Source organism: Chrysochloris asiatica, unplaced genomic scaffold (assembly GCF_000296735.1).
Source record: "Chrysochloris asiatica unplaced genomic scaffold, ChrAsi1.0 scaffold00379, whole genome shotgun sequence".
In the NCBI taxonomy this organism is placed as follows: domain Eukaryota; kingdom Metazoa; phylum Chordata; class Mammalia; order Afrosoricida; family Chrysochloridae; genus Chrysochloris; species Chrysochloris asiatica.
This window is the reverse complement of record NW_006408897.1, coordinates 1,761,674-1,782,089: the sequence shown is the minus strand read 5'-3', so window position 1 is coordinate 1,782,089 and position 20,416 is coordinate 1,761,674. Positions and strand designations below refer to the sequence as shown.

At 47.2% G+C, this 20,416-nt stretch overlaps 1 protein-coding gene across 1 annotated transcript in view; it reads right to left on the bottom strand.

The window, feature by feature from the left end:
- Positions 1–3,976: 3,976 nt before the first annotated feature.
- Positions 3,977–20,416, bottom strand: part of KIAA1614 (KIAA1614 ortholog) — a 48,978-nt gene continuing 32,538 nt past the window's right edge. Inside the window, exons 5-9 of the mRNA XM_006876437.1 lie at positions 18,795–20,338; positions 16,384–16,540; positions 13,307–13,565; positions 5,014–5,141; positions 3,977–4,205 (exon numbers count right to left, since the gene is read on the bottom strand). Coding sequence (XP_006876499.1) covers positions 3,977–4,205; positions 5,014–5,141; positions 13,307–13,565; positions 16,384–16,540; positions 18,795–20,338 — 2,317 coding nt within the window. The remainder of the gene's footprint in view (positions 4,206–5,013; positions 5,142–13,306; positions 13,566–16,383; positions 16,541–18,794; positions 20,339–20,416) is intronic.

Here is a 20,416-nt window from a genome sequence, read left to right as displayed (position 1 = left end):
ATCTTGACATTTCAGTGGCCAGAGCACACCGGCCCTAGCTCACTGTCCGGCTGAGGCCCAGAAGGGACCCTCAGTTGCTGTGGGGCAGCCTGTGGCAAGGAGGCACCACCACTTGCCATGCTCCTTGTGTGTGGGAAGAGACCCATGGGACATCCAACAGCCAACTGTAGCAGCAGCAGGAGCAGAGCACGACCTGGGCAGGGCAGGGAGGAGAGCTCACCAGCCTAGAAGGGGGTCAGGATGGAGCCTGGCCATGGGAGAACCCTGCCCCCAGGACTCCGTGAGAGGTGATGGTGAGGGCCCCGAATGGACTGTTGAGAAGGATGGGGAACATAGACAATGTCCTGTATAATTAATAGGTTATATTCATCAACAGATGAATGCAGACCAACTAGTTCCCACCTAGGGTTTTCTGCTCCCCAAATACACACTCCACTCTCTTTTTTGAAGAAAGAAAGGAAGAAAAGTGCTAGGCACTTTTATATGTACCACATTGAATAATCCCAATTAGATTTAGTTAGCTTCATTTTGATGATTAGAGAATTAAGGCTCAGAGAGGATAATTAATCTGTGTAAATTCACACAGCCAACCAGCAGAGTCACTGGGATACAGACCATATTAAGTTGTCTAACTCTATGACTTCACACTATCAAGAAGAACCAGTTTGTCCTCACCTAAGGAATTACTCTTTCACCATACTTACTCAATCTGTATGCTGAGCACATAAATTGAGAAGATGGATTATATGAAGAAAAACATGGCATCAGGGTTGGAGGAAAACTCATTAACAACCTGCAATATGCAGATGATACAATCTTGGTTGCTGAATGTGAAGGGGCCTTAAAATACTTACTGATGAAGATCAAAGACCACAGCCTTTGGTATGTGTTGCTACTCAATGTAAAGAAAACAAAAATCCTCACCACTAGACCAATAAATAACTTCAAAATAAATGGAGAAAAGATTGAAGGTGTCAAAGACTTCATTTTGCTCAGATCAACCATCAACACTCATGGAAGCAGCAGTCAAGAAATTAAATGATGTATTGCATTAGGCAAATCTGCCACATAAGACATCTTTAAACTGTTGAAGAGCAAAGATGTCAGCTTGAGGACTAAGGTGCGCCTGACCCAAGCCATGGTATTTTCAATAACCTCATGTGTGCGAAAGCTAGACAGTATATAAGGAAGATCGTAGAAAAATTGATACATTTGAGCTATGACATTGGAGGAGAATATTAAAAGTACCATGGACTGCTAAAAGAAAAAAACTCTGTGTTTGAAGGAATACAGCTAGAATGCTCCTTGGAAGCCAGGATGGCCAGACTTCATTTCTCATACTTTGGACATATTATTAGGAAGGACCAGTCCTAATAGGACATTATGCTTGATAAAGTAGAGGGTCAGAGAAAAAGAGGAAGACTCCCAACGAGATGAACTGGCACAGCGGCAGCAGCAATGGGTTCAAGCATAGCAACGAATGTGAGGTTGGCACAGGACTGGGTAGTGTTTTGTTCTGTTTTGCAAGAGGTCGCTATGAGTCCGTATCAACTCGATGGCACGTAACAACCACAACAACAAGGTGTCCTGGGTGGTGTCAACTGTTAACGACATGCTCGACTGTTACCTGAGAGGCAGAGGTTCAAGCCCACCCTAAGAAAGGCCTGAGTATCTACTTCTGAAAAATCAGCCACTGATTTCTGGGTTGCCATAAGTCAGAATCAATATGTTGGCAACAGTTTTGGTTTCTTTAAGGAGAAAGGAAGCTACAGGAAGAGGTAGAGCAACTCACAGTGGAGCTGCTGAAAGCTTTATGATGATTTGTTGGTTGGTTGGTTGGTTATGTGCCGTGGAGTCGGTTCTGACTCATAGCGATCCTGTACAGGGTTTCCAAGGCTATAAATCTTTATGGGAGCAGAAAGCCTCATCTTTCTCCTGTGGAACAGCTGGTAGTTTCCAACTGCTGACCTTGCAGTTCACAGCCCGATTTGCAACCAATATGGTGAAATCTCCCTGCCAGAGGTCCAGAAGGAGAGAGGCTTATCTTCTCTTTCTCTCCCGCTCCTGTCTAACCCATTGGCAAGCTGCATCAGAATGACCCTCAAGATACATCCAGAATCCATTCACCTCTTACCACCTCCATAGCCACTCCCAGTCCAAGCCCCTTTGTCTCCACCCTTGCACTCCTGAAATAGCTTTAAAAAAAGTCTCCCTGGTTCCTTCTACCTTTGTCCCACTGGACTTTATTCCCAACACAGCATCCAGTGAAGTGAGGCTGTTGAAACTGTGAAATGTAGCTTATCAGTCCTCTAGCTCAGCCTCTCTCAGCCCAAGACTTCACCTGGAAACGGGGCCTCCAGGAGCCCAGCTCTCCTCTCCCCCAGCCGGAGCTCTCTGCTCAACACAAGCTGACCTCCTCTCAGTTCTTCTAATGGCCATGCTTTAGGGCCTTTGCACTCTGTCTCCTCTGCCTACAAAGCCTTTCCACCAGATTCCCACAATGCATTCCCTCAGAGCAGCCCTCACTGTCCCATCTACAATAAACCCTTTGTACAGACACTAGCTGGGCCCTGACCATGCTTACGTTTATTTTTTTCTTAGTATTTTCCCTATCTGAGAAGCCTAGGTGTGATGCTGTAGGATAAGACTGAAAGGTTGGTTTGAACCACAGGGTTGATGGTTCAAATTCATTGGAAGCCCTCTACAGGGTTGCTATGAGTCAGAACAGACTCAACAGCACTTAACAGCAGCAACAACAACAAAGGAGCCCTGGTGGCTCTGTGGGATAAGCACTGGACTGTTAACCACAAGGTCGGTGGTTCAAACTCACCAGTCACTCCTCAGAAACCCTATACAGGGTTGCTATATAATATTTAATATATAAAAGTCTACATGCCCCATCTTTTGGTGGCTTGGTTCTGTGTCGTGGAGTCTGTTCCGACTCAGCGACCCTGTATAGGGTTTCCAAAGTTTTAAATCTTTATGGGAGCAGAAAGCCTCATCTTTCTCCCGTGGAATGGCTGGTAGTTTTGACGATCAACTTTAGTACGGAATAATTAAGTACCATTCAGTGGATTCTGACTAACAGTGACCCTGTATAGAGTTTCTGAGGAGCAACTGGTGAGTTTGAACGCTAACCTGATGGTAAGCAGTCCAGTGCTTATCTTATAAGGCCACACCAGGTAGAAGAGATAAAAGAACTCATGCAGTGGTCTACAAATTTGACTACAGTAGGCAGCTTTACTCACAGGCTCAATCACTTCGAAAAAGCTCAGGACCGACCTTGCTGGAGAGCCTGGCCTGAAATTGGCCTATGTGTGTCTTTCTGCGTTTGTGGTCTTTCCTTTTTCTTCCTTCCTCTCCCCTCCTCCATCTCCAGCACACCTGTCTTTTCTACTCATCTTATCTGGGAAATGCCTTGCAGGATTCTGCCCACAGCCCCTGAACAAGCCTGGACAAGCCACTTTGCCTTGAAAGACTTGCTCCTCTTAGCACCAATCCACTGTCCTGGACAGGATAGAACATTGGCCAGAGTGCAGAATGCCAGCTCTGGGTTTCTCACTGACCCAGTGAGCAACCCAGCCAGGGGCGCAGACCAGGACTCATCTGAACATAACCTTTAGATCCAAGGACACACAGACAGACAGCCACACTCCACATGCTCAGACGTATCAATAGCTGCAGGAAGGGAACAATTTAAACATCAGCAACCACATCAAAGAGATCATGAGAGCCAGCAAGCACAAACAGTTTTTTTCTGGCTCTCCTCTGAAAAGAAGGACTTCAAGATTCCGATTTCAAGATATCATCGACATCAGAAGGACAGTAGATGCAACCTGTCCATTTTGCCCACTCTAGCAAGCCCACGTCTTCTTGGGCCTGCATGCACAGAGCCCTCTGAATCCAGAGCTCCCTGACTGAGCCAAGGGCCAGAAAAAGTCTCAGATCACAAGTTCCTGGCATGGCTTGTGGTCTACTAAGGCCCCAGGGATGGGGGGCTCAGGAGGGAAGGGGGCATACCTGAGTCCCGGCGCCCATTCCCAGAGGCCACACAGAAGCCAAAAGTGCCCTCCGGTGACCTCCTTAGCTGCAACTGGCTCGTGCCATCCGGAAACACCTCCACCACACGGCCTACAGTGCGGGCCAGGCTGGGGGCACCCACATCCTCCACGCTGAGGGCACGCCGGGGCTGGGACTTGGCTGACCTGTGAGGGATTGACCAGACACGGCATGAAGGCAGAGGGCAGGGATCCGGCGCCCAAATTCTCCCTTGCTTAGCAGCACCTCATGCTTCTATGTTTCTGAGTGTAGTGCTGGAAGCTGGGCTCCATGACCTCAACCAACAAAAGTCTGGTTCTAGCCAACATCAGCCCAGTGCTTGTAGCTTCCCAAGGTTGCTGCTGAACCAGAAAGCCCTCCAAGAGAAAGGTTTTCTTTAAACCTTTTGTGGTGCAGAGATCCCTCTGAGAATCTGATGAAATTGATCAGTTTATATAAAATTTCTAGGAGTTAATGGTCTACCCATGGAACCCAGCTAATGAAGAAGTTGGGATTTCTCTCGGAACATCACAGAGAAGGCCTCTTTCAAACAGCCCTGTCTGTGGGTCTTTAACAGGACTTGTAGTTGGGCTAAGGAGGTTCTCTGAACATTCCTATTTCACAATGTCACCAGACTTCAGAGGGACAGTGGAGTCACACCCACTGTAGCAAGCTCATGTCTTCTCCAGGTCCTGTCCCCCGACACCTGTGCTTTCTCTCTCTGACTTCTCAGAGGGAAACACTGGTCATCGGTCTTGTGTCCTCTTTTTTTAGAATAATGTTTTATTGTGTTGAAAATTGACACAGCAAGTTAGGTTCCCATTTCATAATTTCCATACAAATTGTTCAATGCTTTTTCTTAAAGGAAGCCCACTCAGGACAGTGCTGCGGAAGCAGGAAGGAGTGAAACTTATACCAGTAGTTCCACTGGCTTCTCTCTGAATTTATCCCCAAACCACTTGTGCCCACTCATACCTGCCAGTTGCGCTGTGGTCCCCTGGCTCCCCTACCAAGTAGAGGCTGGAACGGTCCACCTTGTTGCTCAGCAGAGAGTGGAGGTTCTGAAAGGAGGCAGCTTTCCGACGTTGGCAAGAGGGTGACACCTAGTGGACAAGAGCCAATATTGCAGGTGAGAAAAGCTAACTGGGAAGGAATTGACAGAGTACTTGCCCCAAACAATGAACCTAGCAGTGAATCAGCGGTCTTCTTCTAATTGATTCTGACTCACTATGACCCCATGTGTGTCAGAGGAACTCTGCTCCATAGGATTTTCAATGGCTGATTAGAAAGGTCACCGGATCTTTTTTCTGAGATACCTCGGGATGGGTTCAAACCACCAACCTCTTGGGTAGCCGACAGTCATGCTGTTTACACTACCCAGGGGCTTCACCATGAACCTAAGGACCTTCTTATAAATTAATTGTGCAAGCTCACCAGGTTCTCAACAGGAAATCACCATAACACCCAAGAAGACAGGCAATCTGAAGCTTCAAGGTTTTGTTTTGTTTTTAATCTTGGCAGAAATAACAACTTGCTGCTATAATAACAATAATTTCACGGTGATAGAAGATGGATGTTTTTAAAGTAGAATAGTGAACACAATTTTAGAGTTAAAATCTGAAAACTTTTTTTTTTGACTCTTTAGTATCTTTTATAATTTTTTTCATTCAAAAATGATCATTTTAAGTATGTACTTTAAAACATCATGCACAGACAACATAGTCAGAAAGGCAAAAATCCCTCAGGGCGTTTCCAACATGACTGGGGTGGGTGAGTACAGATCATGTCTAAATGCAGGTGAAAGTGTTAGACTAAAAGTACAGAAGGTGTGCTGCTAGGAAGCTGAGAGACTTCTGCTGAGGCAGTGTGGGGGATACCTGAGGAAGTCCTAAGACAAGCGTTCTCCAGGTGAAGAAAGAGGTAAGGATGCGAGGAAGAAATGCAGGCAAAGACACGGATGAGAGAAGGCATGCAGTGTTCTGGGACATATCACGCGGTCTGCACAAGTGGTGGGGCAGGCTAGGGGCTGACCATGGAGGACCTTTCATGTTCTGCATAGGAACCAGTAAGCGATACAAATTAGAAGAGTGATATGGTCAAATCTGTATTTTAGAAATTGACCCAACATGGCAGCTATTCTGAAGGTGGAGTGGAGGTGTGGAGAAATTGGCAGAGGTAAGAAGAATTTTACACAAAGAACTGTTGTTGTTGTTAAGTGCCATGGCATTGGTTCCGACCCATAGTGACCCTGGGTTTCTGAGGAGCAGCTGGTGACCTTGAACCACTGACCTTGTGGTTCAAATTGACCTTGCAGTGCAGTGCATTAACCCACAACACCACACCAGGACTCCACACAAAGAATTATATACATTATTTATTACACTTTAAAACCTGTTGCCTTCAAGTCAGTCCCAACTCACAGTGGCCCTATAGGCATATACCCATATTTCTTCATATGCAGATGAAAGCTGGACAATGAATAAAGAAGGCCAAAGAAGATTTGATGCATTTGAATCTTGGAGGAAGTACAGCCAGGATGCTCCTTAGGAGCAAGGATGGCACGAGTTTGTCTCACATACTCGGGACACGTTGTTAGGAAGGACCAGTCCCTTGAGGACATCATGCTTGATAAAGTAGAGGGTCAGCAAAAATGAGAAAGACCTTCAACAAAAAGGATTGATACAGTGGCTGTAACAATGGGCTCAAACACGGCAACCACTGTGAGGATGGCGCAGGACTGGGGCAAACTTTCTTTTCTTTTGTACTTAAGGTCGATATGCATTGGAACCAACTTGACAGCTCCTAACAACAACATTTACTGCATTTGAAATCCATGCTCTGAAAGGGATTTAAGACATGTTATCAAGGAGCTTAAGAAGGAGACTTAACTTTGTATCAGAGTTTAATAAGGTTTCCCCAGAGAAATCATGCTTAATTCAGAGCAGAAGGATAACAGGGAGGGAGAGAAGGAAGAATGAACAAATCTTCCAGAGGAGGTTCAGAGGCCCAGGGGCGAAGTTCCCTGAAGTACCTGGACAGTGTCAGCGTGGCTGAGGTGTGAGAACAGGGCAGCTGCCCACCCCAGAGGGCAAGGGGAGACAGAAGATGTCCTAGTGAAGTTTCCCCCACTTCTTAGCACACATTTTCCAAACACCACATTCATCAGGCAGTATTTCACTGCTGGCATATGTCATAAATAGTTCCAGTTCTTTCCACTGCTCTGTCCTTCCTAGAATCCCTCCTACACTTTCTTCGCGGTATACTTTCTGTGTTTGTACACTCAGCTTAAGCTGCTGATAGATCTCTCCACTACACCAGCAGCGTTGTCACTGCCCTTGAGGTGTTCATAGAGATAAAAGCTCCGATGGCAGCGGTAAATCTAGCGCCATGGCTCAGACAGTGGACGAGTCTCTTGTCAAGAGAACAGTGAAGTCCTGGAGCTCAATGTCACCGCTCTTGCTCTTCTCTCCAGTTTATGGTCTCATAGCTTCGGTTTCTTTGTCTTCCATTCATTCATTCGACAAATATTTATTGAGTACCACCCAAGTCCCCCACCACATACAGGGCACCGACTTTGGTACAAGACAACCAGCATGTTTTCCCTTCCCCACTGCAGCCTGAAAAGGTTCCAGCATCCCAAACCATTCTCATCCGCCTCATCCTTCCCAGGGAAGGAGCAGGGATAGAGAACAAAAAACAATACCTGGTGTATGAACTGGACTGTATCCCCCCTAAAATAAGTGTTGGACTCCTAACCTCTGTACTTGTGGGTATACTCTCATTTGTTGTTGTTGTTAAGTGCCATTGAGTTGGTTCTGACCCATAGCGACCCTGTGTACAGTTTCTGAGGAGCAGCTGGTGAGCTTGAACTGCCGACCTTACATTTCAAATGGCTTGGCAGTCTCGCTCATTAACCCACAGCTCCACACCAGGGCTCCATATTCTCATTTAGGAGTAGGCTTTTTTTGTTGTTATTTTGGAGTCCTGGTGTGGCACGGTAGCATAAGAACTCAACCACAAGTTGGTCTGAACTGCAAGGTCGGGGGTTCAAACTCACCAGCCGCTCCTCAGAACCGACTAGATGGCATTTAACAATAGTTTAGGTTGTGTCATAAACCAAGCACTCTCCCTTATAACAAGAGTAGGTTAGACACAGAAGTAAGCACAAATGGGGGAAGGCAGATGCTGAGGAACACCAGGCTACAGAAGTTGAAACAAAGACCTTTCCCCAGAGCTGACAGACCTTCTTCCCCTAGAGCTGGTACCCTGAATTCAGACTTCCAGCCTCCTAAACGGTGAGAAAATAAATCTCTGTTCTTTAAAGCCCCGCCCCCCTTGTGGTATGTTACAGCAGCACTAGCACACCAGCATGTCTGGAAACAGCAGGGCTTGCAGAGGTCGATTTGAGAGTGATCACACTGCTGTAGGCTTGCCAGCACTCCAGCACATGCAGAGTTAATTGCTCTGCCCTCACTCCTTCCTTCATTCATTCATCACTGTGTACTGAGTGTGTGTACGTGCTGGACCAGCCACTGTACTGTGTAGGGAATGGAAAGATCCCTCAAAGAATTCACACTCTGGTAGAGGTGGTTGTTGTTAAGTGTCATCAAGTTGGTTCCAATGAGCAGCTGGTGAATTTGAACCACTGAGCATACAGTCCAGTGCCTATCCTACAGCACACCACACCAGGAGGCAACCAAAAACCAATGCAAATACTGTGTGGTGAGTCAATGAAGGAGGGAAAGACATGGTGGACTGGGCACACAGAGCTAAGGCTCCAACTTAGCTGAGGAAGAGCTGGAAATAGCGTCACAGAGGAGTGACTATCTAAAGTCTTGATGAATAGGAGACAAAGAAGGTGGGAGAAACATCTTAAGGTTCAAGGGGAAACAGCATATGGCCTGGAAATGGAGCCTTAGGAGAGCAAGTGTAACTGCAATCAAGAGTGTTGGGAGGAGAGTGATGAAAGGTGAAAGCAAACAGAGAACTGGAGCCCTCCCGCAATGCCAAGTGGTGCGAGACTACCATGAGGAGGTAAGGACTTGATGGTGCTCAGCAAGGGAGGTATGTATAGCCAGATGTGCATTCTATTTTATTGTCAAAAAGCTTTGTATTGTGAATTGAGTGAAGGTTTACAGAGTAGATCATCAGTTTTACACTCAGAAATTCTTATTCTTTGGTTCATTACAAGGGTTGCAATCCCTCCAGGTACCAAAAATTAACAGTATTTACCTCTATTCAGTTTAACTATTGCATTCCTCCTGCTACTTCATCTTTCCTCTGCCAACCTCCCTCTTGTTGTATATTGCCTGACTTGTCACCCATGCTAACATGTGTTTTACCCTCTAGCCGATGAATAATTTTTCCTCTCCCTTAAATCGATTGTTTATTAAGAAAACTTTTTCCTAACTTGTTACAACATTGGTCTCACATAATATTTATCCTTTTGTGATGGACTAATTTTAATCAGTATAATGTCTTTCAGGTTTATCCATGTTGTGAGGTGTTTCACAGATTCATCATTATTCTCCAATATTGCATAGTATTCCACTGTGTATATGTACCAAAGTTTGTTCAACCATTCTTCTGCTGATGGGCATTTAGGCTGTCTATATTTTTTTGATGTGTCTCTTGTAGGCTGCATATTGAAGGATCCTGTCTTCTTATCCATTCTGCTGTGTCTGTCTCTTGACTGGTGCATTTAATTCATTTACATTCAGTGTAACTATCAATAGGTATGGACTGAGTGCTACCATTTTGCTGTGTGTTTTTCTTTGTGTGTGTGTGAGATGCTGCTGGTTTCTTCATTCCATGTCATTTTTTGCCCGGAGTTTATTTGTTTGTAGGTTTTCTTTTCATTTTCTTTATTTCTGTTGCATTAATGTTTACTAAATCTTCCTGACTTTCCTTTTTTTTATTTTTGATGTACAAGTGTATTAATTTTCTTTAAGATTACCCTGTAATTTATTAATTTTTCCCTATTTAAAACACTCTGTTTTATCGTGAAATCTACTTGACTTCCTAGCATTTGGAAGTTCTATATCTACACTGTTCCCTCTTTTTGATTTGTAGTTTACTTTATTATACATTGATATGTCTGGTTCCCTATTTTCAACCTTGTAGATTTGTTTTACTTTAAATACTTCTATATCTGGATTGAGTTCTGGTTGGTATTGTCATGTATGGTAATCTCAGGTTGCTGTCTGCTGTTATTGGTTCTCAGTCCTAAGAACACCCTTCAGCATTTTTTGTAAAGTTGGTCTGTTCATTACAAATTCCTTTAATTTCTGTTTATCAGGAAACATCCTAATTTTTCTGTCATATTTGAGGGACAGCTTTGCTGGTTGGCAATTTTCTTCTTTCAGAGTTTTGTGTATGTCATTCCACTGTCTTCTTGCCTGCATGGTTTCTGCTGAGAAACAGAGCTTAGTCTTATTGGTTCTCCTTTGTAGGTAACCTTTTGCTTTTCATGAGCTGCACTCAGGATTCTTTCCTTGTCTTTGGTTTTGGAAAGTTTGATTTGATATGTCTTGGTGATTTTCTTTTGGGATCTCTTCATATTCTTTTATATGCTAATTTCTCATCTTTCATGATGTTAGGGAAGTTTCTTCCAATTACTCTTCGGCAATTTTCTCTGTGCTTTTTTATTGTCTTCCTGTTTTGGAATTCCGATCACCTGTAAATTGTCTAACTCGAGCTTCCATTTCTTCGAATCTAGTCCTTTGCCTTTTCAATGTATTGTCCATTTCTGAAATCTTAGTATTAATCTGCTGGATTTCTAAGTGCAGGTTTTGTATTGTTTCAAATTTTGCATTTATTTTGTCTGTTTGTTCTTGTAGTGTTTTCCTGAATTCTTCTGATGTTTTTCTGTGTTCTTGCTTTCCTTGGTCTTTCTGTCAATCCTTTGATGGTACCTAAATACCATTCTTTTGAATGATTTTTCAGTTAGCTATATTACCTCATCTTCCTCAGAAACAATTTCTGGCTCTGTATCTTGGTCATCGGCTTGAGCCATTCTTTCATGTGACTTCTTGTTAGCTAAAATTGTCTGTTTTTTCCGGGGCATGGTGGAGTTGTCATGTTTGTATTCAATTGATGATTGTATGTTGATATGTTTTGAGGCTCTCACCAACTGTCTATTGTGGGTGTAATTAGAGAATAGAAGTGTGTACACCAATCTTGTTCACTGCTTGTGCACATCAGTTTAGGGTATTAGCTGCTGTTTATTGTTAACCAGGTGGTATAGAAGCTGATATTAATTCTTGCCCAGTGTGTGGTGCTACATGGACATGGTTGCTGTCTCCTGTCAAGTGGGAAAGAGAAAATCCCTCACACACACACATACACACACACATAAGAAAAGAAAACAGAATAAACAAACAAGGAACCAACAATGAAAAGAGAAAATAATAATGAGAAAAAAACATGAAAAATAATATAATCACTATGAAAAATAAGGGGGCAGGGAAATGAGCTATAGAAGAGAAATATATGAGAGACAATAAAAGGAACAAAATTTTAAATCCACTTAAGAATAGCTACAAAGGATAATATTCAAGGGAATGGAAAGAGAAGGGGGAGGATACAGAACAAACAAAAACAATGCAACTGCAAAAGGAAAAAAAATCAAATCCCAAAACAAAAACAAAGGAAGTACAGTTGTTGGACCCAAAGAGGAGAAAATTCAGGGGACTCCAGCCAGCCAAGAAGCTCACAGGGTGAGTGTGGGAGGGTGGTGACAGCAGAGTTTCTGGCCCTAGATGGAGTTCCTGTGGGCCTCGGGATTATCCAGGTTCCAGGCACTCAATCCAGAAGTCATTTGTGGAGGCCCTTGATGGAGCTGGTTTGTGTTTTTTAGGACCACAGGCAGCTGCGGACAGGGTGACTGGTTAAATGCTGGCCTGGTAGCTCTGGGGGTTCTGCAGGTCTAGAGCTGATACTACCTGAATCCAGGCACCAAAGCAGAATATCAAAGTGGCACAGATGGCCCCCACCTCACACTGGTGTGACTGCCAACCATATGGCTCCACATTCCCAGACAGCAGGATCTTCACTGGGGGTGGATGAGGGTGGGAGCTGGCCACAATTCTGGTCACCAGAGGAACATGGGGAAAAAGAGGGAATCACACCTCTCCCATCACCTGTGTGAATCTGCTCTGCCATGCCACGTTCTGTTGTCAAAATTTCTCACAATGGTTGTGCTGCATCTGGCCGCTGTTCACCAAGTCAGTCTCCCTCTCTTGCTGTCCCTGCTTAGCTTCTCCTCCCAGCAAGCACTCAATCCACTTCTCTAACCTTTTCTCTGAAGTTCAGGGTTCTGGAATTTTCATGTGCATCTGTTTCATTTGGTTTTTTGTATCTTTGTTGTAGAGGCTCCATGTAATGCATCTGCCTAGTCTACCATCTTGCTGTATGTCCTCCAGATGTGTATTTTAAAGTACCATTCTGGGAGGCACATGAGGAAAGACTCCTTGGGAGGCTATTCAGGATGCTGTTGAACAAACCCAGGTGTGAAATGATGCAGGCCTGCACTAAGACAGTGACTGCGGCCGTGGAGAAGACCCAGAGGGACAAGGCAGTAGGCTCTCCAAGACTTGGTACAGGTGAAGGTGAGGGACATGGAAAAGAGAGGGGTAGTAAGAGACCAGGAAGGGGAGGGAAGAGTCAGGATGAGCTGAGAGTGGAAAAACTAGGTGGAAAAGTAGAAGCGTGGGATGCTGATGACCACAGAAGAAAGAAAAACAAATCCGAGCTAGATTCCCTTCAGCATGACATCCAGGGAAACCCAAACGTCACAGATGAACTGTGCGGATGCTTTCTCTTTTCTACCATGGGCTGCATCCTTAGTACTTCACTTCCTGACCTTTCATTCCATTGATCACTGCACTACCACTGGCCTCACATACCCTCTTGCTGGGGCCCTTAGTGGTAGTGGCTGTGTGCCACTGAGTCGGTTCCAACTCATAGTGTTTTCGAGGCTGTAAAGCATTACAGGAGCAGAAAGTCTTATCTTTCTCCTGTAGATTCGAACTACTGACCTTGTGGCTTGCAGCCCAGCTCATAATCCTCTACACTACCAGGGCTCCTTGGCTGGGGCCCTTGTTATTGTTAAGTGCCGTTGAGTTGATTCCGACCTATAGCGACCCTGTATAGGGTTTCCAAGGAGCAGCTGGTGAGCTTGAACCACTGACCTTGCAGTACAAATGACTTTGCAGTCTGGTGCATTAACCCACAGTGTCACAGCAGGGCTGGGGCCCTTAGGACTCACCAAATGCAGGGACTGTAACGATGGGGCTCTCTTCGCTTTGGGAGTGCTGGCACGTGAAGCCGGACCGGATGCAGGGGACTGCAGCTGCTCCACACTGTAGCTACGGGACTTGCCCAGCTTGGGTCGAGTACTCTGGCCCAGGGTCATGAAGAATTTTTTCAACCCCAGGATGGAGGCAATGCTGCTGCTGTTTTTCTTGTTCCTTTCAGAAGGGGTAGCTGAGGGTGGGCTGGGTCCTACAGTGACCCCTGGTGAGGCTCTGAAACACAAGGGTAGACATGAGGTGGGCTGCAGCGGGCAAGGACAGACTGCACCGTAGAGGTCTGAGGGCACTGGACAGGCCAGCAGCAGTGCTTATGCAAGGAACTGGCAAGCAGGCTGCAAAGAGAAGGGCCAAGTGGACTTCTGCCAGCTACTCTGGCGTGGGGAGCTTTTTTGAGAGAGCAGCTCAGATAGGACCCCTGATATCACACACACCTATAGATTTATTCAATCATTTATTCACTTGTTCAAGTTTTCACTAGTTCCCTGGAGGGCACAAATAGTTTGCATTCCATCACTAACCTAAAGGCTGCCAGTTTGAACCCAAGCAGTGGTGTCAGAGAAGAAAGACCAGGTAATCACAGTCAAGCAAACCTTACAGAGCAGCTCTACTCTGTAACTAATGAGATTCCCAGACAAGTGACTGGCTGACAATAGCTTTCCACTAGGTGCCAGCCCCTTGTAGGCACTGGGGTTAAGTTACAAATGAGACCAATCAGTTCCTGGCTCTCAGGGACTTACAAACAACACACCAGGAAACCCAAGAGAAAAAACATCAGTGACCAATGGACAGGATGAAGCAGAGAGGGACTGGATGTCTGTTTTCGATTGGGTAGCCAGGGAAGGTCCTCTCAACTGAGCTGAATGACATGAAGGAACCAGTCCTACAAAGTTCAGGAAATTAGTATTCAGCGCAGCAGCCGGGGAGCTTGTTGGAAACAGAGCCTGTAGGCCCTTTGCCCTTGGTCTTCCAGTGGCTCCCGCCTCCCTTAGCGCCACAGCCCAGGCCTGCACCTCCAGGAGCTCAGTTCCCCTCTCCCCAACTCACTCTGCTCAACCTAAGCAGGCCTCCTCACAGCTCTTCTAAGGGCCATGCTCAGGCTGTTGAGGGCTGCAAGCAAGAACAGAGGGGCCAGGCCACTGGAGCTTGGACATGATGAGAAGGCAGGAAAGAAGTGCAAAATGAGGTCAGGCAGGCTGGTTAGATGAGATAAAGGGTTTGAATTAGATTCCAAGTGAGAGGACAAAAACTATTGCTGGCTGGGGAGAGGTCAAGCCGAGTTTAAATTAATTAAGTAAATCATATCATTAAAGCTGAAAGAAAAACTATCATTTGGAAAAGGGCTCATAGGGAGCAAGAGTGAAGGGAGAGAGCATATTCGATTCACATAGGAGGCTATAAGAGCTATGAAGTCCTGGTGTGGCCCTGTAGGATCACCCCTGAACCGCAAGGTCACGTGAATCACAAGATCATCGGTTCAAACTCACCAATCGCTATGAGTCAGAACCGACTCGACAGCACTGAACATTAGAGTTATATGAGGTGGCTTCAGAAAGCTCATGGAAAAGTTCCAATATCTTTTCATTCCTTTTTTCACGAATTTTTTTGAAGCTCCACCTCATATAGCAAGGAAGTAGTGTGGCTGAGACCAGGAGAAATGGCAGTAAGGGGTACACTCAGAAGGTGGAGAGGACTTGACAAATAGGAGAGTAAGAGAGGAGGACAAGAGAAGAGCCCAAGGAAGTCCCAGAACGGAGGCTTGAACTGTGTGATGATCATGTGCTTACTGGAAAGGGATGGAGAGGGAAGCAGATTCTGTCTGGAGCAACTGAGAGTTCAATTTGGCTGTGTTGATTTTGAGGTATTTTATGAGACACTTTTAAGGAGCTCTGTTTGCGTAGTGGTTACAAATCGGGCTGCTAATCTCACGGTCAGCAGTTCGAAACTACCAGCTGTTACATTCGAGAAAGATGAGGCTTTCTGCTTCTGTAAAGATTTACAGCCTTGGAAACCCTGTATAGGGTCGCTATGAGTCGGAACTGTCTCCAGGGAACAAAACAACAACAACATCAGACACTTTGGAGTCCTGGTGGGGCGCTGTGGGCTAATGCGCCAGACTGCAAAGTCGTTTGAACTGCAAGGTCGGTGGTTCAAGCTCACCAGCTGCTCCTTGGAAACCCTACACAGGTCATATCACTATGAGTCAGAATTGACTTGATGGCAGTTAACAACAACAACATCAGACACTTTAAGGATCCCTGGTGTCATAATGGTTAAGCACTTGACTGCTAACCAAAAAGTCAGTGCTTCGAACCCATCCAGAGGCTTCACAGGAGAAAGATTTGGCAATCTGATGCCGTAAAGATTACATTCTAGGAAATCTTATGGGGACAGTTCTACTCTCCCACATGGGGTCTCTATGAGTCAAAAATCTACGTAACAGCACCCAACAACAACAACCACCACCAGGCCCCCTGGTGGAAGTGTCGAGGCATGCTGGGTGTGAATCTGGGGCTGTAGGAGATGTTGCTCTTGGGGGCATATGAAGTCAGGGACTCTGTGAGGTCACCAGAGACAGTGGAGAAGAGAAGACACCGTCCAGAGCACTGAGCTTACTTCAGCTAAAGAAGTCCGGGGACAAGGACTCCACCCTCAAAGCCAAAGAAGACAACTGGAAAATGAATGCTGGGCTGTTTGCTCAACAGCAGAAGAAAACTCAGAGTCAGAAGTGAGCCTTTTCAGACAAGCAACCCCGCCCTAGGGACACCCAGGGGCCAGGACTGCCTGATCAGTTGTGCCCCAGAATCCTGCACACTGCTGGGAGCTGGAGGCTGTTCAATGAATGGCCAGTGAATGAGTATCAAGTATATTAGACTAAACATGATTAGGCAAGCAGTATTAGGGGTACCAGACTTGAACCGTCTGAGGATTTGGGGGAAATGGGGAGTCATGAGACTGCTCCAGAGGACATCATCTCCCACCCTGCACCCCCTTTCCCTGCTCCCCGGCCAGGACTCTTGCTCCTGTCACTCACCCCGATGGCTCATGCCCTCCAGACCTGGGCTCTGTCCTCTGCAGGCCTCCCTTTGGCTCCTGACTGGGCTCTGGCTCCTCTGCAGCCAAGGAAAGGGTGGTACCCGTGGAGCTGACGGTGCCAACGCCTGTTGGGCCGGGAAAGCCCTGGGGTCCTCCTGCAACAACCACAGCATCGCTCCTGTGTTGACCTGGCCCACATCCACAGGCACGGTGCACTGATGGGCATTCCCAACAAGCAAGCTAAAGGAAACAGGCCACAGTGGCCTATGGAGAGACGCTCACCAGGAAGCAATGGGTGGAGGTGGGAATGACGATGAACAGAGTCACGGTTTCGAGTCTTCTAGAGGGTGAGCTTGGGAGCAGGGACTGGGTCATGTCTACTGCTATGACCCCATCACCCAGCATAGTGCCTGGTAGAGCCCAAACCCAAACCCATGACCAATAAATCAATCCTGACTTATAATGACCCAATAGAACAGAGTAGAACTGTTCCATAGGAGTTCTGAGATTGTAAATCTTTACAGGATCAAACAGCCTCGTCTTTCTCCCTCACAGTGACTAGTGGGTTTGAACCACCCATCTTGAGGTTACTAGATCAGTGCTTACCCCACTGCACCACCAGAGCCACTTTCCTGGTACATGGTAGGTGATTAAGAAATGTTTATGGCATGAATGTGATAAGTCATGTCCCTTCTCTATCAAGGGTCATGTTGTACTTCATGTCAATTTGACTTATATAGAACCACATGTGACAGAGTAGAACTGCCTCCACAGGACTCCCCTATGGGAGGAAAGGTTTGTATTCTTGCAACAAAAACACAGTCTTCCTAGTGGGAATTTCTAATCACATTAACAATAGCTGCTGTTTTGCACCATCTATCATGTGATGGCAAGACAGAGATTATTCCATTTATTCTTAAGAAATAGGTGTTAAGTAGCCTGCCCAGGATGGCATGGTTACTGAGAGGAGGAGCCTCACCTGAAGCCTGGGGAGAGAGCAGGCTAAGGAGGTCATCCTCCTCCTTAGTCAATGCCTACCTATAGTGCAGACTGCAGATCGGGAGGGGTGAAGGTCTGCACTGCCCAGCAAGTCATTGGATTTCAGAGTAGAAGGGCTACAGGAAGTGGCCAGGGACAGAGCAACAGCCAGTCAAGAGCCCACCCCTAGATGGAAACCACAACTTAGCAAGTGGTGGGAGGGACCTGGGGCAAGGAGTTTCTTCAAAGGGTGTGTGAGCAAAAGTAGGAGAGGAAAGAGAGAAAATGTGCTTCTGTGTGGGGTGCAGGGGGTGGCCAGCACAACCCGGAATGGATCCACATTTTCAGTGAGATCAGTATAGTCAGCACCTGTCTGCTCCTCCTCCTCCACTGTTTCCAAGCCCTTGGTCCCTCTCAAGCCAGCCCAGCCCCAAGGCTTCCAGAGTTTTTGGACACATTTTAAGCAAGGGGGGGTGCTGGCGTGCAAAGCAAGGCCTGTCATCTGATCATCTCAGTCTAAGAAAATGAGGGCCTAAGTTAGTCACTTCAGTTCACAACATTAGGGATCGTGAAGCTGATGATGCCCAGAATTTGCCCACTTTCTGAGGACTCTTTCCAAAGGCAAAAAAGATGCTATCCTACACCGTGCAGCAGCCTTACCTGCTGAGACCTACCCATGTGCCCAGTGGAGCCCGGGCTCAGGGAGGACTCAGGCACCAGAGGGCAAGCCCAGCACACCTTGTAGGAGTTGTGCCCAGGAGTTACCATTTGTCTAGTCACAGAAGGTTTCAAGGGCAGGACTCCTGCTGATTGAAGGGAGTTTTACATTCCCCACAGTAACAGGTGCTTAGTCAATGCTGAATACATGAAAGAAACAAAGATGTTGAAGGAAAGGGCCTGACCATGTGATTATAGGCCATTTACTGCTCCGACTCCACGGCACATAACAACAACAACAACAACTGCTCTAAGCAAATAACAAATACTAAAGCTGCTGTTCGTCCTACTCTCTTGAGAGTAAAATCTCCTCTAGCTCACGCCCCAGCAGCCTCGGAACTTGGAACCTTGTGTACACCTCAAGGTTCCCAGCATTAACTTGGGCATCACCACCACCTCCCACAAGGTTCTGCCTCCCTGATGCTGAATGCTGAATCCTGCATCCAGCTCGTGGGCCCCACCAGCTTCCTCGATGCCATTGCTACTGATAGGATCTCTAAGAGGCTGTTGGAGTGATGCTATTTGACTATTAAAAGGAAAGGAAGAAGGAAGTGGCCAATGTCAGTGACCATTATGTCTAGAAACTGGAATAGAACCTGATTTTGCTGTGCATGTTTTCATTAAAAGAAAGTGAAAACTCTGAAATCCTGGGTGTACCACAGAGCCACGAGGACCTCTGCTCTAGTTGGGCATGAACCAAAAGCAATCCCTTACCTTCCCTGCTATTTTCCAAGGGCAGTTCTGGCTCCTGTTTGCAGGGTTCCTTCTGCACATCACTTTCAGGGGTGGCTTCTCTCCAGGGCTCCTGAGACTCACTGTTATTGCAGTTGTTGGTGGACAGAATCAGCAGTGGGTGTCTTACTTGGGGGCTGCATGGCTGAGTCTGCAGAGGGCTGAGCTCACAGGTCCTGGGAACCACACTTTCTGAAGGAGTATGGGAAGTATCCCCGGAGTCTCCCTGGTCAACCAGCCTGTGGGACCCAATCAGGACTGCCTTCCTGTGAGGCACAGGTGAAGAGGTTGTTTTCCTTGAAGAGGGAGGAACTGGCACCCAGCCCTCCGAGAAGAGGGAAGCAGATGGCAGCAGGGCATGGTAGGGGGCAGAGGGCTCTATCTGGCTCCGCTGCAGGGAGGAAGTGGAGGCAGCTTCCAGAGATTCATGGCTTTCAATAAACTGGGCTTGTCTGCCTGGCCGCATCAACCGGAACTTCATGGATGAGGCACCAGCTGTCCTTTCTGGAGCTCCAGAACCCACCAGGTGAGTCCAACAGCTTCCTAGTCTGGGGTCTGGCTGGCACTGGGAGTCCAGGGAAGAACTTTTAGGTTCCAGGGCAGGAGGCTTCAGCACAGCATCTTCTCTGGAAAACACAGTCCCTGCTGGTGTGTGTTCTCTGCCGTCTTTCGACTCATCTATTGCCTCCACAGGGTCAACCCCAGTCAGGTGATGCTGGTCCTGAAGGCCCGGGGGCTGCTCCACTTTCCTGAGCCAACTGTGGCCCCCTGTAGACCTGGAGTTCCGGGCTTGGGCCACCGTCCTGCTGGGCTGAGAGACGCCAGAGTCTTCACTGTCAGTCCTGCAGCTGTCGGAAGTGTCAGTGCTATCCAGGGCAGAGTCCACCTCTTCTGGGCGCAGGATATCTCCGATGTGCGTTTCGCAGACCCGCTCTGTGTGGAGTTCCGGCTCAGCAAGTAGGAGCCTGACAGGGGGGCTCAGGCCCCTAGATTGATGGTGCTTCCACAGCACTCCTTCCACCCCACCAACAGCTTCGAGCTCCCAGAGGACCCTTGGGTCAGGGGGTGCCTTCCCCTCCAGAGGGCATTGTTGCGGGATAGAGATGTCGCAGGTTTGGCATTTCCTCTCCATGTCAGGTGTGGGTGGCGGTGGGAGGCCCTCCCGCTGCGGTCCTCCAGCTAGCCTGTGGAGTGCTCCTTCCCTGGCGTCCCGACACTTTCCACCCCTGCTGATATAGTTTGTAAAGTCGGGCTTGGAACGCAAGGGGCCCTGGTCTACCGCCTGCAAAGACGTGGAGTTCAGTCCCTGGCGCTGGCGCTGCTGTAACCGCTCCAGGTAGCGGAACTCGACATCGTGGGCAGACTCATCCTCAAAGCGGACATGGGACGTTGGGGAAGCGCCCCGCTTGGACCACAGCCCACTGCTGGACTCCCCGCTGGAGGAGTCACTCAGGTTCCCGTTCTGGGGGCTGTCTCTGCTGGGAAAGGTCATCCTTGGGTCCAGAGCTGGGCTCCTCCGGCTGTCTCTGATGAAGAGACAGAAGAGAGATCACAACACGCAGCACATGGAAGACCCCTCACTAGGCACACACCAGCCACACCCA